Source organism: Marmota flaviventris, chromosome 3, assembly GCF_047511675.1.
Source record: "Marmota flaviventris isolate mMarFla1 chromosome 3, mMarFla1.hap1, whole genome shotgun sequence".
Lineage (NCBI taxonomy): Eukaryota > Metazoa > Chordata > Mammalia > Rodentia > Sciuridae > Marmota > Marmota flaviventris.
Window position 1 is genome coordinate 133,747,007 of NC_092500.1, and position 14,035 is coordinate 133,761,041.

Consider the following 14,035-nt stretch of genomic DNA (forward strand, 5'->3'; position numbering starts at 1 on the left):
GAATTGTCAAATCTGATACCATCACTCATAAATTAGTCAAACATAAACATTTGTCTTGTCAGGCAAATTCACTCACTTTTTTGAAGAAATAATTTCTTTCTTATATTTATGTTATCAAATTAAATTATATTTTTTCTTAAACACGACACATTCTCTAGGACTCTTAAATCAAAATCCTAGTCATTCTGCTGTTTGAATGTTCGAGGGAAGACAGGATCCGTTCAGATCAGCTCATCTCAGGCTGCTGAGTTCTGGGATGGGTATCTGGGTGTCTGGGGCAGGTTGTACCCGCCCACTAGTAAGTCCTGCTTTTCACAGGCATTTATGGAACCCCAGGGAACTGAATCTATTAACTCTTTTATTTGCACAACATCAATATAGAAATCATCTAAAATATTAAAGGAAGGATATTAGTTAAGTTCATGTTTCTTTTTGTCATCGAAGAAGAAAATTTCCATGATGATAGTTTTGTATTTATGCTCTATGTCTAATTAATTCTTTGTTGCAATAAAATTTTTAAAGTATTAGAGAGGTGTGATAAAATGGAATGTTTCTTTCTCAAACTGAAGCCATTTCAATGAAAGAGGAAGGAGGTAGCTTTTTATTTCCCTATCTCTTTCAACGACAGCCTTGTCCACTCCCTCTTTCTCCTCTTCACCAGCCAACAAGTCACATCCAAATTTTCCCCTTGGGGTATGAAAGAATTTGCTGATATTCTGGAATAAGATGACAACTATGCTCTGTTACATACTTTGTTTAAATTGCAACTAATCAGGGGAATTACAGAGAATGTTATAACCCAAGATAAAACGGGACTTTAGCTACACTTCTTTCTCATTGTGATGCAAATACCCACATAACTATTTACTACTTTTTATAAATATATAGCCAACAGAATCTATTTAAAGATTGGGGCTTTGGAAATGTAATTTAAATTCATTTACGGGGAATGATATTGGCCAAATCATATTGTTAAATTGTTTCGTGTATGAATATGTAACAACAGATCCCACCATTATGTACAATTATAATGTACCAATAAAAATGCAGGAAAAAGAAAGCATCAATTTATTTAGTATTTGTACTTAATCCATAGAATACTAGTATATTGTTAAATACAGCAGTTTTCCTCTTGCCTTGACATATCAGGCCAATTCAAAGATTCCCTTCTGTTCTGAAGCATTTTCAACATTATTGAAGAAATCAGACACAGACTAAATACGAGAGAAAAGTTGAGTTCACAGAAGGAACAAACTATGAAAACTTGTGAACATTATCTAGCAGCAAAAATAAGATCTCTGAAATAGAAGATGAACATCCCCAGTATCAAAATCATATCAGACAAACTCTTATGCTTTAGTACAAAGGCACTTGAAACTGTATCTTCTCTTAGATGACACTATAAACTTTTAACATGGCTCTTAAGCATCGCGAATGTCTATGAACTGTGTGATATGCTTCAAGTTTGCTGGCACATCTTTACTCTGGTTTTGGTTTTTTTTTGTTTTAGTTAGAATGCATAAGACAATATTGGGGAAGATCAAAAGATTTTTAAAAAGCACACAGGATCACCAATCTGAATCTAATTTTCATATTTCCATGTTTCTCATCAATCCTTACCTGTTTTTCCATGATATTCTTGAATAGTTATAGTATACAGCATAAAAACATAATTTTATCTCTAACACAGTTCTTTATATTGCCTCACATCTATATTTTTGAGAGTATAGCATCAGCTTTAAACATCAAGTATGACTTTTTCCATGGTTACTGAATATGTACTTAAGATTCAAAAATAAATCTTGATAATTAGTAACAACCAGTTTCCAAAGACTGTTTCTTCACAACATTGATTAATATTGAATTGCTTTCCTTAAAAAATGCGGTTGCAGATATTTATGAGGATACAAGAAGTCTTATTATAATGTAATGTTATGTTACATATTTTTAATGTTATGTTACACGGTTTTTCTTACATTTGGAGCACAATAAACTCATTTTTTTTTCAGGAATTCAACAATAACATTTTCCAAGATATTGATGAAATTTATACATTTTAGATATTTAATAAAATGTCTACTTTAAAATGGAATTTTATTCTGAAATACGAAAAAAACCAAAGTGTCAACTTACCAGCCTTTTCCTTCTCTGAAACACCTGGCATAGCCTGAAAAAGAAAAGAAAAACACAAAATTATGATGTTATCAGAAAGAAACAATAAATCGCATCATTAGGAATAAAATAAAGTATCACATGTGTAGAAAAATTAAATAGAGCATGACAATTTAGAAAAATAAGCTCTGTGGAACTGTTGGGAAGTCATTAAATCTGCCTGTGATGACTGTAAATCAACTTGTTATTATTTTCTTGTCTGAAGATAACTCAAACTAACATATACCCATATTATCTTTAAAAGGAATTGGCAGTAAGTGACACAAAAAGCACTCTTTGGAGAAATTGGGTCAAATTTTTATAGTTCAATTCCTTTGTCCAATTTTTGGGAGGCAGAAAAGGCAAATTGGTTAAATCTCTTCCCTGTCCCTTATTTCTTAATGAGCTGTCTTACCTTTCCAGGCTCAGATTCCTCCTTTACAAAGCAAGGATAATCACGTCCACTTCTCAGGGTTGCTGAAAGACCAAGATTTGGAACCTCTAGAAAACCCAAAAGGTCCTCAGGAAAACGCTAGCTGCCCTGACTGTTTACTATTACGGGCGTTGATCCAGTGGGTTAATTTGCTGATAGGAAAGATTTAGAAGTTTCATTCCCAGCAGTTATCACGATCATTATTTTAAAAATAGGGTTCAGACTGCGATGTTTCAAAAGACTTAAAAAAAATCACTGTCTAGTTCTATCCTTTGTGGATACCCTAAAACAAATTAAGGAAGCTGAATTTTTGGTTCTTACTTCAATTATTCATTAACTTGAACTCCAAGTCTTTTTATAAATCTATCTGAGCCACTGTGATTTGATGTCCCCTCCCACACCCAGCCACAGCATATGTCTGAAAGTGGTGCCTCTCTCTCTCCTCCTCTTTAGCAGACAGTCTACAGAGTTGAGGCAAGAAAAGCAGGATAATGTGGGCGATTTTGTTAGAAATGTGTGCCTGTGTGTGTGTGTGTGTGTGTGTGTGTGTGTGTGAAAGAGAGTGAGAGAAGAGGTCCAAGTGTACCTCTGTTATTAATAAGTGCAAGAACATGACATCAATTTTTATTTCCAGAAACAATGATTATCAAGATGCCCCTATCTTTGTGAGATATGATTACTGCTGAGATCATCACCTTTGGAATTCAGTGGATCTGGAGATTGGTCCAATCATTCATATAAAGTAAAACTTTCTATAGATAAAAATAGGGGAGGGGTTTGTTTTGGCAAGAATTATCCATATTGAAGGCATGTTTTGACTCAATCTGTTTTATTTATTTGTTCAACACTTGCTCTCTGGATTGAACATCAAATTTGCACCCTGGGTACAGATATGAAGAATATCAGGATATTAGACAGCAGTATGAGGATCAGGCCCAGCTCATCAAACAGCCAGCAGAGGTGTCCAGCACTCTTCTGAGCATCTTTCCCTTGGTAGGTGTGTCATCTGATTTTTCCTTCTCTTGCAAGAACTTCTCTGATTGAAAAACAGGAAGAGGTCATTTTCTCCCTTTCCAAGAAATTTATCCTACAGTTTTGGTGATGTTTGTTACTTTTTATGTGTCTCTCTTGAGAAGAATTAAAAATGATTATCAAAATTGATTTCACACTGTCTGCTATATATGAAGTCTAACTCCTCAATTTACCGTTGATCAAGGGTTTTAAATTAAGTTTTCTCTTTGAGAAAAGCAAACAAACAAATAATAGAACAATCACCACCACCACAAAAAACCCTTTCCCTGATTGACAACAAAGTGAAGTTTAGTGATTGGTAATTAAAGGAAGATGACTGGAGGAACTTCCTCGGTAGAAAAATAACTAACACTTCTTCAGGGCTTAGTAAGTGTAAGGCACAATTTTTAACCGGTAAATTTTCCCTCGATTCTTACAACAACCCTCTAAATCCCGGAAACTGAAGTAACTTTCATGATGTCACACCATCAGCAGTGGCAGCCAGGACTGGCGCCTTGACCTCTGAGGCTGTTCTAATTAGAGCGTTGGGAAATGAAGAGGAAAAATTCTGGAGAGGTTCCATGATAGGATATTGACTTAAGTAACAAACTACCTGTGGATGAATATCTGTTTAGGATATCTGGAAATCTCATCTCTCTCTTCTTACAGCTAAAGCATTTAAGACAATGTTAATGTCTTGCCCCAAATCACAAGATTGACTAGCATCCAAGACAGGTCTTTCCCATATTTTATTTGATTGAAGAAATCTATAACTGGGCATTGATAAATTTAATAAAAATGTCAATCAGCGAATTTAGTTACGAAGTAGAACCATTTTAGCCTTCATATATCCAGTGCCAATATCTCATGTAGCCAATCCCAATTACTTTGGAATCTCACCAGTTTCTGTACGATTCTTTTGCTCCCAAATCTCATTTCCTTTAATAACTGCAATGGTGACATTACAATGTAGAGAAAAGATGGATAAAATTTAATAAACCTAAAACTTGAAAACTTCTCTTTTAAAATAAGACCACATAATAATAACATCTGGATACTCTGAACTGACTTAAACTTTGAATTTGAAAGAAAATTGTTTCTCTAGAAAATGATTATGAGTAAACTGACTAAATTTCTAAAATTTCCCAGAGATAAGAGACATTAAAGAAATTAGAAAACACTGACATTTAATTTTCAATTAATTAAAACTATTTCCTGATTCTTAATTACATGCCTCACATTATGCTAGATACAAAAACCATTAGCAAAGTTTTCTTGTTTGTGGAATTCTCACTTTGAATTGACAACAAGATGTGAAAAAGATAAAGAATAATTCCTCGAAGTAGTGCTAAATGGCAATGATTAGCACCATCAATGGTATAGCATTGTGAGAAATAAGTAGGTAACCAGATAATTGGGACTTTTCAGGTGGTAATGGGATGTTTTTCTGGGATTGAACTCTTGGGATGGAGACATTGGCTGGGAGATGTTTTTTGCCCTTGACTTCTGAGATGAGGCATGGTTAGATTTGGGGCTTCATCCTGAAGTGCGGAAGTGTTCTGTTTCTGGGCTTAAAATGAAACTTCCCACGTAAGCTTGCTGTGTAAACTAGCACCCAGTAGGTGTTCATCAAAGTTTGTAGAAGAAACATACCAAATGCGTATCTGTAACACAGTTTAAATAACAAGTTTGACTGTTGCTTTTGAGAAAGCTCCCATAAAAAGCATATTTTTGAATTCGTTAGGAGCTTTTGCTAATAGCTGCCATATGTTTCATTTGAACTGCATCCTCAGGAAGTGATTTAACATTTTTGGCAATAAAGCAATTAAATAGGATTTTCCTGCTGGCCATATGGGTTCACTGTAACTTCATATTTTCTTCTCTTATTTCTCAATGGAACAAAGCAAAGTCTACTAATAACTTCCAAATGAGGGGAAAAATCATTCATATTCTTTTGTTGTTCTCTGAGATATACAAATGATAGGATAACCACCTTTTCTATGGTTGTAACTACCACTGCCCCAACCCCCCAAACTCTAATCTTCTAATAGCCCTCTTGTGTAAGGATTTTCATTTAAGTTGGTCTGTTGAAAGTGCTTTGAGATTGAATTTTTTTTTCAAAGTCATTAAAAAGAAAATTGTTTAGTAAGAGACAGGGAAACAATTTGCTTTCTCTTAATGAGATCTTTTAAAGCTGTGTGTGGGAGTTTAGACTGTGTGCATGTCTGTTTATGTTTTGGGATGTGAAGCCTGGTTAGGGAAATGCTGATCTGGACATGATTTGCGGAAATGCTATAGACATAGGTTGATTCCTTTGGTCTGCTGCTGGGAGAGCTTTCTGCACTTCCAGAAAGACCTCAGCCAGAAGCCTTTGGGAACTTACAGCATCTACACAAAAGCTTCTAACATAAACAGCAGCATAAGTCATACATGTTCTTTTGGAATTGCATGGTTAAAATATTCTGAATGATCCAGTTTCTTCTAGATGATTTTAGGTAAAAATGTATAATTTTATGTCTATAATATGCTATTTTTATTGATATGTTATTTCCTTCATTTGAATAAAATATATATTTTTTTAATTCTTAGGAATCAGTACCAGTACCATGGACTATCTCAACTAAGAGGCCCTTTGAAGGTCAATCTCTTCAAGCAATGGGCATGCATGATAGGGTGAAAGATTCTCTTCCTGGGTTCCACCAAGGGCTAACTTTTTTGTTATTGTTGTTCACTTAGTACACAACAGAGCACCAACATTTATTTTGTGCTTTCTCTCTTTATAGGCCGGTTTTGCATGACTTCAAATATGAAAGATGTTCACACAGAAGTGTCTGGAATATTACTATATAGGAATTTTTTTCCATTTGCTTTTTAAACAGTGGTTTAATCCGTAGAAGAATTAGAGGTAGAATAATTTATCCCTTTTTCTTTAAAACACTCATTTTGGGGCTGGGGATATGGCTCAGCTGGTAGAGTACTTGTCTCGCATGCACAAGGCCCTGGGTTCAAGCCCCAGCACACCAAAAATTTAAAATAAATAAATGAATAAAAGTCTCATTTTATTCTCTCAAGAAATATTTAGAGAAATTTCGAAATGTGTAAGTACGTCCATAGAAATGACAGGAAAAATCTCCTAGTGGTGGAACAGCCTCTGTCCCAGCTGAGTGCCCAAGAGGCCACCGGGGGCACAATGAGTACTGAGATGAACATTTAGAGATTAACATTTTGGCAGGGAAAGACATACAAGAAAATAAGGTACATGGAAAAATGGGCTTGATTCCATCTCTTCATCATTTAAAGACTGTTTTGAAATCACTCTAGGAAGGAGGAGAAGAATTACTAAGGTTTTGAAGGAAGATGGGATATGGGTACAAACCTTCAACGATGGCAGCTGCCGTAGGAACCAGCATTGGGTCCTGTGAGGTTCAGCCCCTCAATGATTGCAGTTTGCTTTGTTTGAACAAAGAAGTTCATTAACAAGCTGAGTCTCATTGGTAATCTGATATCATCTATTTTGGTTTATGAAATATTTCTCTAGCTTTGACAGTCACCCTTCTTTTGTTGAAAATGTAAGTTCTTCATGGTGGAGGGGACTTGAAATTCATTCAGTGATGTGTCCCAAACTTCAGTTCTTTGAATACCACCTTTGTAGTTTCTGTATCCATATGTAGATTTTTATATATATTATTTATATACTCATATATAATATATACTCATATATAATGTAATATACTATATATATTACATACCCAGAAAATACACATATATAATGTATGTGTATTATCATTCATTATATCTATTTTATATCTATATTTATGTTATCATCTCTAAATTGTTTAATATTTTATGAAAATTAAACTTAAAGTTCTCCTTTTATATTTGATTTGTTCTAAGTAATAAAAATAAAAATAAAATGGATGATTCTATACATTTGATTTGCTGGTCATACTGTCCATGATTTACACTAAAATAAATAACTACCGAAATTTAAAATGTTTATCTCTGTATCAGCTAAAACACCCACAGTAGTCTATGCGATATACTTTGGAAAACAGCGCTCTAGTTCTTTCTCTGTCATTTTTGCCATTATACCTGGAAAGGTGAAATGACTTTCCCAATGCTACAGAGGATCAGTTGCCAAATGGGAACTAGACTGGAGTCTAGGTCTCCTCGCATTGTCTGCTATACATAAGACAATAAAGCCTAAAGGTCACTATGGCTTTATCCTTCCCCGTGTTCGTATTACTATTTACCTTAGTTTCTTAATGAAAAAAATGGAAGATACATGGAAATTGTTTCTGAAAGACTATCTTCAAGGAATATATCATACACATGAATACACCTCCTGTAAATTAGCAAATTATTTAAAATTATTCTTATCTTGTTTTGTACAATGATTTTCATAGAGTAGCCACTTAGAAATATTAAGTGACTATTCCAGATAGCTTTGGGTTTTTTCTTAAGTCTGATCTATGAAAGTTTAAAATTACAGAATACCATAGACATGTACACTCATTTTCAGTAAAGATGATGCCAAAAATACGTAACTTATTCAGAGGGTAATTGACTCAAAATTGCTGTTTAGCTTTCTTTTTCTTTTTTTCTTTGGCAGTACTAGGGGTTGAACCAGGGCCTTATGTGTGCTAGGCAAGTGCTAAACTACATCCTCAGTCCTTTTAGAAATTAAAAAAAATTTTTTTTTTTGGAGACAGATTCTCACCAAAGTTGCTGATTGACCTTGAATTTGCAATTCTCCTGCCTCAGACACCAGAGGCAGGTGTGCGCCACTGTTCCCCAGATGATCCATCATCTTGTATGAAGCAGTAATTCCTCTGTGCTTCGATGTTAGGCCTGTTTTCATCCTTCCCAGTACCTCCCATAAAGGCTTTTTCAGTCTCAGCCATGTTTTCAACTTTTCTAGGTGAAGTCACAGGTTTTGCTGGTGTGAACCCCTCCTCTTAGGATCTGGTGGGCATTACTGAGACAATCATCCCTGGTGAAGGTCTTTTACTCACAGTACTGTTTTCCTTGAAATGCTTTAACTATTCTCCCCCAGTATTAGGCTCAGCCCTGAGTAACATGCTGATATCCTGCCTAATTCTAGTCAGTTGCTACACATGTTAAATACCCACTGGCTGCTAAGTGCTCTGATGGCACTAAAAGAAATTGAAGGCACTTTGTAGAAGGAAGTGAGCTAATTGTAAATTCAAGATGGAAGGCTGGGGCAAAAAAATTAGAGATGAATATGAATAAGTACTAAGTTCCCTGCTGCCACTGATTAGTTTGGTGACTTTTGGCAAGAGTTCTAGAAAACTCTCCCAGTCCATTTTTCTCATCTATAAAATAAAGGTAGTTATAAATATCTCCCAGGGCTATTTGGGAAGATTGATTAAAATTGCTGCATGGAAATGGATGATCACAGAACTCCATAAGGGTAAACTATTCCAAGGTTATATTTGTTAATATAAGATTAAAAACGCTACTATGTTTTTATTTGGAAATAATATAAGCAGAGGCTATCTGTTTACATCTTCTTCTTCCTTTGGTCAGATTAACTTATTTCCACATGTTCCTTTGTCTTTCCTTATGTTGAACCATTTGCATTTATTTTCTGTGATATTTTGGAAAATTTCTTCTCTTATTTTTTGGTTAGCTATTTCCCTTTAGTCTCACAAAACCCACTTTGGAGGCTACCATCCTCTGTCCTCACCTTTAATTGGGATCTATCACTAGCGGTCACTAGGTATGTTTATTCTTTGCCCTCCTAGGGATGAGCAAGTGATACTATTCAACTTGGGTCCTCATAAGAAGATAGGAATCCCAATTCTGTGCATACTGAATCAGCAGGGCCTGAGGGTATGTGTAGAAGTGAACCTTCTACTGGAAGATGCAAAGCATTTATCCTCCACTCTCATGGGACACTTGGTTGACCTACAAATTGTAGGAGATGCTTGGGACCACTACTCACATTAATAAAAATTGTGAATGAGATCAATCACTTATTGAATTTCCCCAAACTAAAAGGAATTCCATACATGATTCAGAAATTATGTGTGTGTGTATGTAAAATTTAAAAATGTTATGTCATATGTAATATTGGTTAGTAGGTAAATGAAGTATAGAGGTAAAGATTTCTTGGTAGGATTACATATAAAATGTAGTTTATAAGTAAAAGAACTTCACTATGAATTTATTTTGTGTATTTTCACTTAAGTTCCTAGAAGATTGAAAGATAAAACACTTCATGCATACCCATTTTGATCAGGTTAATTTTTGCCAATTAAATTCAAATATAAGTTTAAATCCATTTCAATAATTCAATGCCTGCATGTTCATCTGTCTAACCATAAATCTACTAATATTCTCATAGTTTCAAAACTTACAATGTAATAATTTTGGTAGCACCAGACCTCTGGTAGGAACTCAAAACATATTCCATTAAATCAGAACAAAGAATACAGATTAAGTCTACATTTAAATGACACACATAAATTTCTTTATGACAAACTACAACCTTGTTCACTTAATTGGAATTTATTCTTATCAAATATTGCTTCATGTAAGTGGGTTCTTGGCCGAAACCCAGAGACACTTTTATAACAGGGAGATATTCACTGTAATGATAACCACTGACAAATTTGATTTGAAAAATTTATCTCACGTGTGCTGTAACCCACAACGCTTTATTTATATCCTGACTTCAGGATCAGTTAAAATACGGATTTTACTTTGCCTGAAAGTAAAGTTTTTCTCCTGTTCTTCTTTTCCAATGAAGCTCATCATGTCAGGCCTCAGTGTGGACAGAATCCACTGAAAGTGATTAGGAACTATAAAAGAAATCTAGGGTAGAGAAGATTAACAGAAACTGAAAAAAAAAAAAAAAAAAAAAAAACCATTACAAGAGCTTTTTGAAATGAGGATGTAATAAAAAAATACCAAATATTTGATGTTTCCAAGTTGTAAATAGTATTGACTGAGAACTTTTAAAACATCCTGTTCCTTGAGGATGGAGGCTTAGATAGAAGGCTTAGATGTCCTTTCTACCATTTCCAAGGCACGTTCCTGAATCAGTCTATATAACCTAGGAGGTCTCTGCCGTGTGAGGAAAAGCAATGGACTAATTTAGAGGTAAACTTGATGTTAAGGCTTTTCAATCGCCTGCTCTTTATAGCAAAACTATTCTAGGATCTCTCTCCTCATATCGCAAGGCCACAGACTCCAACTCTTTCTTTTCTTACACAGGTGACCCAAATCTTCCTTTTCTGTGTAGGTTTCCACTGGGCCTTCTATATTTCCTTCCTACTTGATTCTCTGTGCAGGAAAGCTGAGCTGTTTGCCTGGAAAAAAATTTTGGCTGATATGGATCTTCTGATCAGTTTAACATTTGTGTCTGAATGTTCATTTTTTTATGATACAGAAGATTAATAGTTGCATTAAAACAAGCCAGGAAGGATTTGCATTTCTAGTTTCTAGAGTCTAGTATTGTATGAGATGCCTGGGCAGAGAGCAAACTTCTTACTTTATTATGTGGTTGATATTGAAAATAGAACTCAAAGTTAGCCTGTCATTTCCTGACCCCTTTCCAGATGTAATCTACCAAACAACTCCCTTTCAAGGGTAGCCTGCAGGTTAACACCATGCCTTCGGACACAAGTGGCTAGGGACAGCTAGCTCCTGATTTCTGGTGGTGACAGAAGTGTCTGACGATGTTACCCTACTGGTTTCTTGGGGAACCAGCCAGCCATGTTTCTGTGAATGCCTGCTGAGGCATGCAGGAGTCTGATGGGGGAGGCGGCCATGTGGGATAGGTACTTGTGAAATTCGTGGTACCAAGAGAGGTGGAGCAGATTTGCATAGATTGTGGAGTGGTAGGATTGTTCTTGGTAGAGTGGTTTCATCTTTTCTTGCATGATCTGCATCTACAAGGGTGATGCAATTATTAAGTAGTATGTGTTTTGTTCAGTAATTAAAATTAATTTTAACCACCCTGTTAACGTTTTCCAGTTTGGATAATTTATATGTGAACACTTAAGATACCATACCCCCGGCTTCCCTGTCTGTTAGGCTCCCCGTAGGAGATAAAAGGGGTAAAGGAAGAGAATGAGATTAGAGTGTTTATTTCCTTGGACATCCCAACTGGCACACTCATCTTTAACTGGTTGTGCCCTTTCACCTTAAGCACCTTTCCTTACTATTCGTAAGGCAGTGGACTCTCTCCTTATAGGTTTTGTTAAAAGCTTCCTTCTTGAAGTGATCATGGTTCAGCTGTTACTAAACTTCTGGTTACTGTCACTTTCCTTAATATGTGTCCTATCCTCATCTTTGTTAACAATCCCTAAATAACTAATTCCTTTCCAAATCATTCGATTTCAAGTGTTCCTTCTATTTTCTATTGCATTCCTGATTGATAAACCCTGTTCAATTTTTCTTCTGTGAATAAGTAGGGAAATTCCTTCTCCGTCCCTGTGCTCCTCCTATGTGCAGTGTTACGTGGGGCATATATTGTAATAAACAAAAACACTTTAAGAACCTGATGCACCTTCAAATCTGTCTTAGTCCCAGAAATCTGCATTTCACAATGGATCAATGAATTCTTTGCCTTCCGTGGAATGCAATTTATGGAACTGACATATTTTCAGCTTAGATTACTGATGAAAAGATTAGAATCATCAAGTATAAGAAAGATTAAGTAATAATATTAGCAGCAAGTCACATTTTTATTTATGAGTATAGGTGGGAGGATTATTAATTAGGAAGTGTGAAACCATTAGTGTCCAGACTAGATACTAATTTTTTTTGTAGTAAACCCATGAAATGCATTTGCACATTAAACATAAAAGAAAGCTGGCCATGGTGGTGCACATGTGTAATCCCAGTGACTTGGGAAACTGAGGCAGAAAGATCACAAGTTCAAGGCTAGCCTCAGCAACTTAGCGAAAGCCTGTCTTAAAAATAAAAAAGGTCTGAGAATATAGCTCAGTGGTAAAGCTTCCCTGGACTCAATCCCCAACTGAAAACCAAAAACCAACCCCAAAACAAATAAGCAAACAAAACAAAAGATAAATGGAAAGATTTTACACACAGGGCATGGTTAAACAAAATTTACATTTTCAAAATGTATTTTCAACAAATGTTTATCAAAATCAGAGTAAAAGATAGGAGAGAGAGAGAGAGAAAATAAAATGAATTAGACTCCTAGGAAAAAAGACACAGACAACCATGTTCAATCCTTTTTGACTAATGTTATTGATGAACTCATGCCTGGGTCTATCTTGAGCTGTGTTGGTGTGTGGAGAGAGGCTAGGAAGGGAGGGGGAGGGTCGAGATTCAAGGCATTAATTCATTGTGAGCAGCCACATGGGGACAGGGTAGGGTACAGAAGTCCCTTTTCACTTTTCAAGGTTTTAGTTACCCAGTCAACAATGATATGAAAATATTCAATGGAAATTCCAGAAATAAATACTTAATAAGTTTAAATTGTGCAATGTTGTGAGTAGTGTGATAGAGTCTTGCACCATTCTGCTCCATCCTGTCTCTTTCTTGCCTTGGATGTGAATTATACCTTTGTCCTGTGTATCCATGCTGTATGTGCTACCTACCCATTAGTCACTTGGTAATAGTCTCTGTTATCAAATCAATTGTCACAGTATCATAGCACTTGTGTTCAAAATTATTAATTATATAATAAATTAATAATTATTTATAATTAATTATAAAATTATTAATTATATTAATTATGTTTGATAATGCTCCCAAAGCACTAGTAGTAATGGTGGCATTTGGATATGACAAAGAAAAGCCATGAAGTTTTTCCTTTAAATGAAAAGATAAAAGTTTTCAACCTAAGGAAAAAAAAAGTTTTATGTGAGATTGCTAATATCTGAAGTAAGAATAAATCTTCCATCTCTGAGATTGTTCTGTCCTATTACTAGGTATTGTTAATCTCTTACTTGCTTAATTTATAAATCAAACTTTCTAATTGGTGTGTGTGTGTGTGTGTGTGTGTGTGTGTGTATCCATGACTTTGGTATCCATTAGGGGTCTTGGAATGTATCCAATAATTATTGGAGTTTTAGGTTAGGAGCTGGATACTGTGTAGAAGAGAGGGGAGACTTTTGAATCAGGATCAGTTACAAGGGCAGGAAGAAATTGAGGAGACTGGAAAAGGGTTGAGAAAGGAAAGTGAGAGAGGTAAGCCATGGTCAAGAAAGAGTTCAGTTATAATAATCAAAGAGGTCACTATCCTCCAAATAATTGAGCAAAAGGATGATAAGATGCTTCAGTGGCTTAGGGGATAGGCAATGTTTACTAAGAGGTGACACAGGATGCTTACTCTATACCAGGCACTCTCTAAAGTCAGAATTCTAATGAGATATACTCATTTTAACTAGTATCATACACCCTACAGGTACTCTGTTACACTTTATAGATGAGGAAACC

The 14,035-nt window shown here is 35.3% G+C and overlaps 1 protein-coding gene across 5 annotated transcripts in view; it reads right to left on the reverse strand.

Moving 5' to 3' along the window:
- Dlc1 (DLC1 Rho GTPase activating protein) overlaps positions 1 to 14,035 on the reverse strand; it is a 378,931-nt gene that overhangs the window by 191,918 nt on the left and 172,978 nt on the right. For 4 of the 5 annotated variants that reach the window (XM_071610412.1, XM_071610413.1, XM_027954677.3 and 1 more), the window contains exon 5: positions 2,134 to 2,167. In XM_071610412.1, coding sequence (XP_071466513.1) covers positions 2,134 to 2,167 — 34 coding nt within the window. Of the gene's footprint in view, positions 1 to 1,162; positions 1,215 to 2,133; positions 2,168 to 14,035 lie in introns of those variants that run through there. The other variant, XM_071610415.1, reaches the window with a different exon arrangement.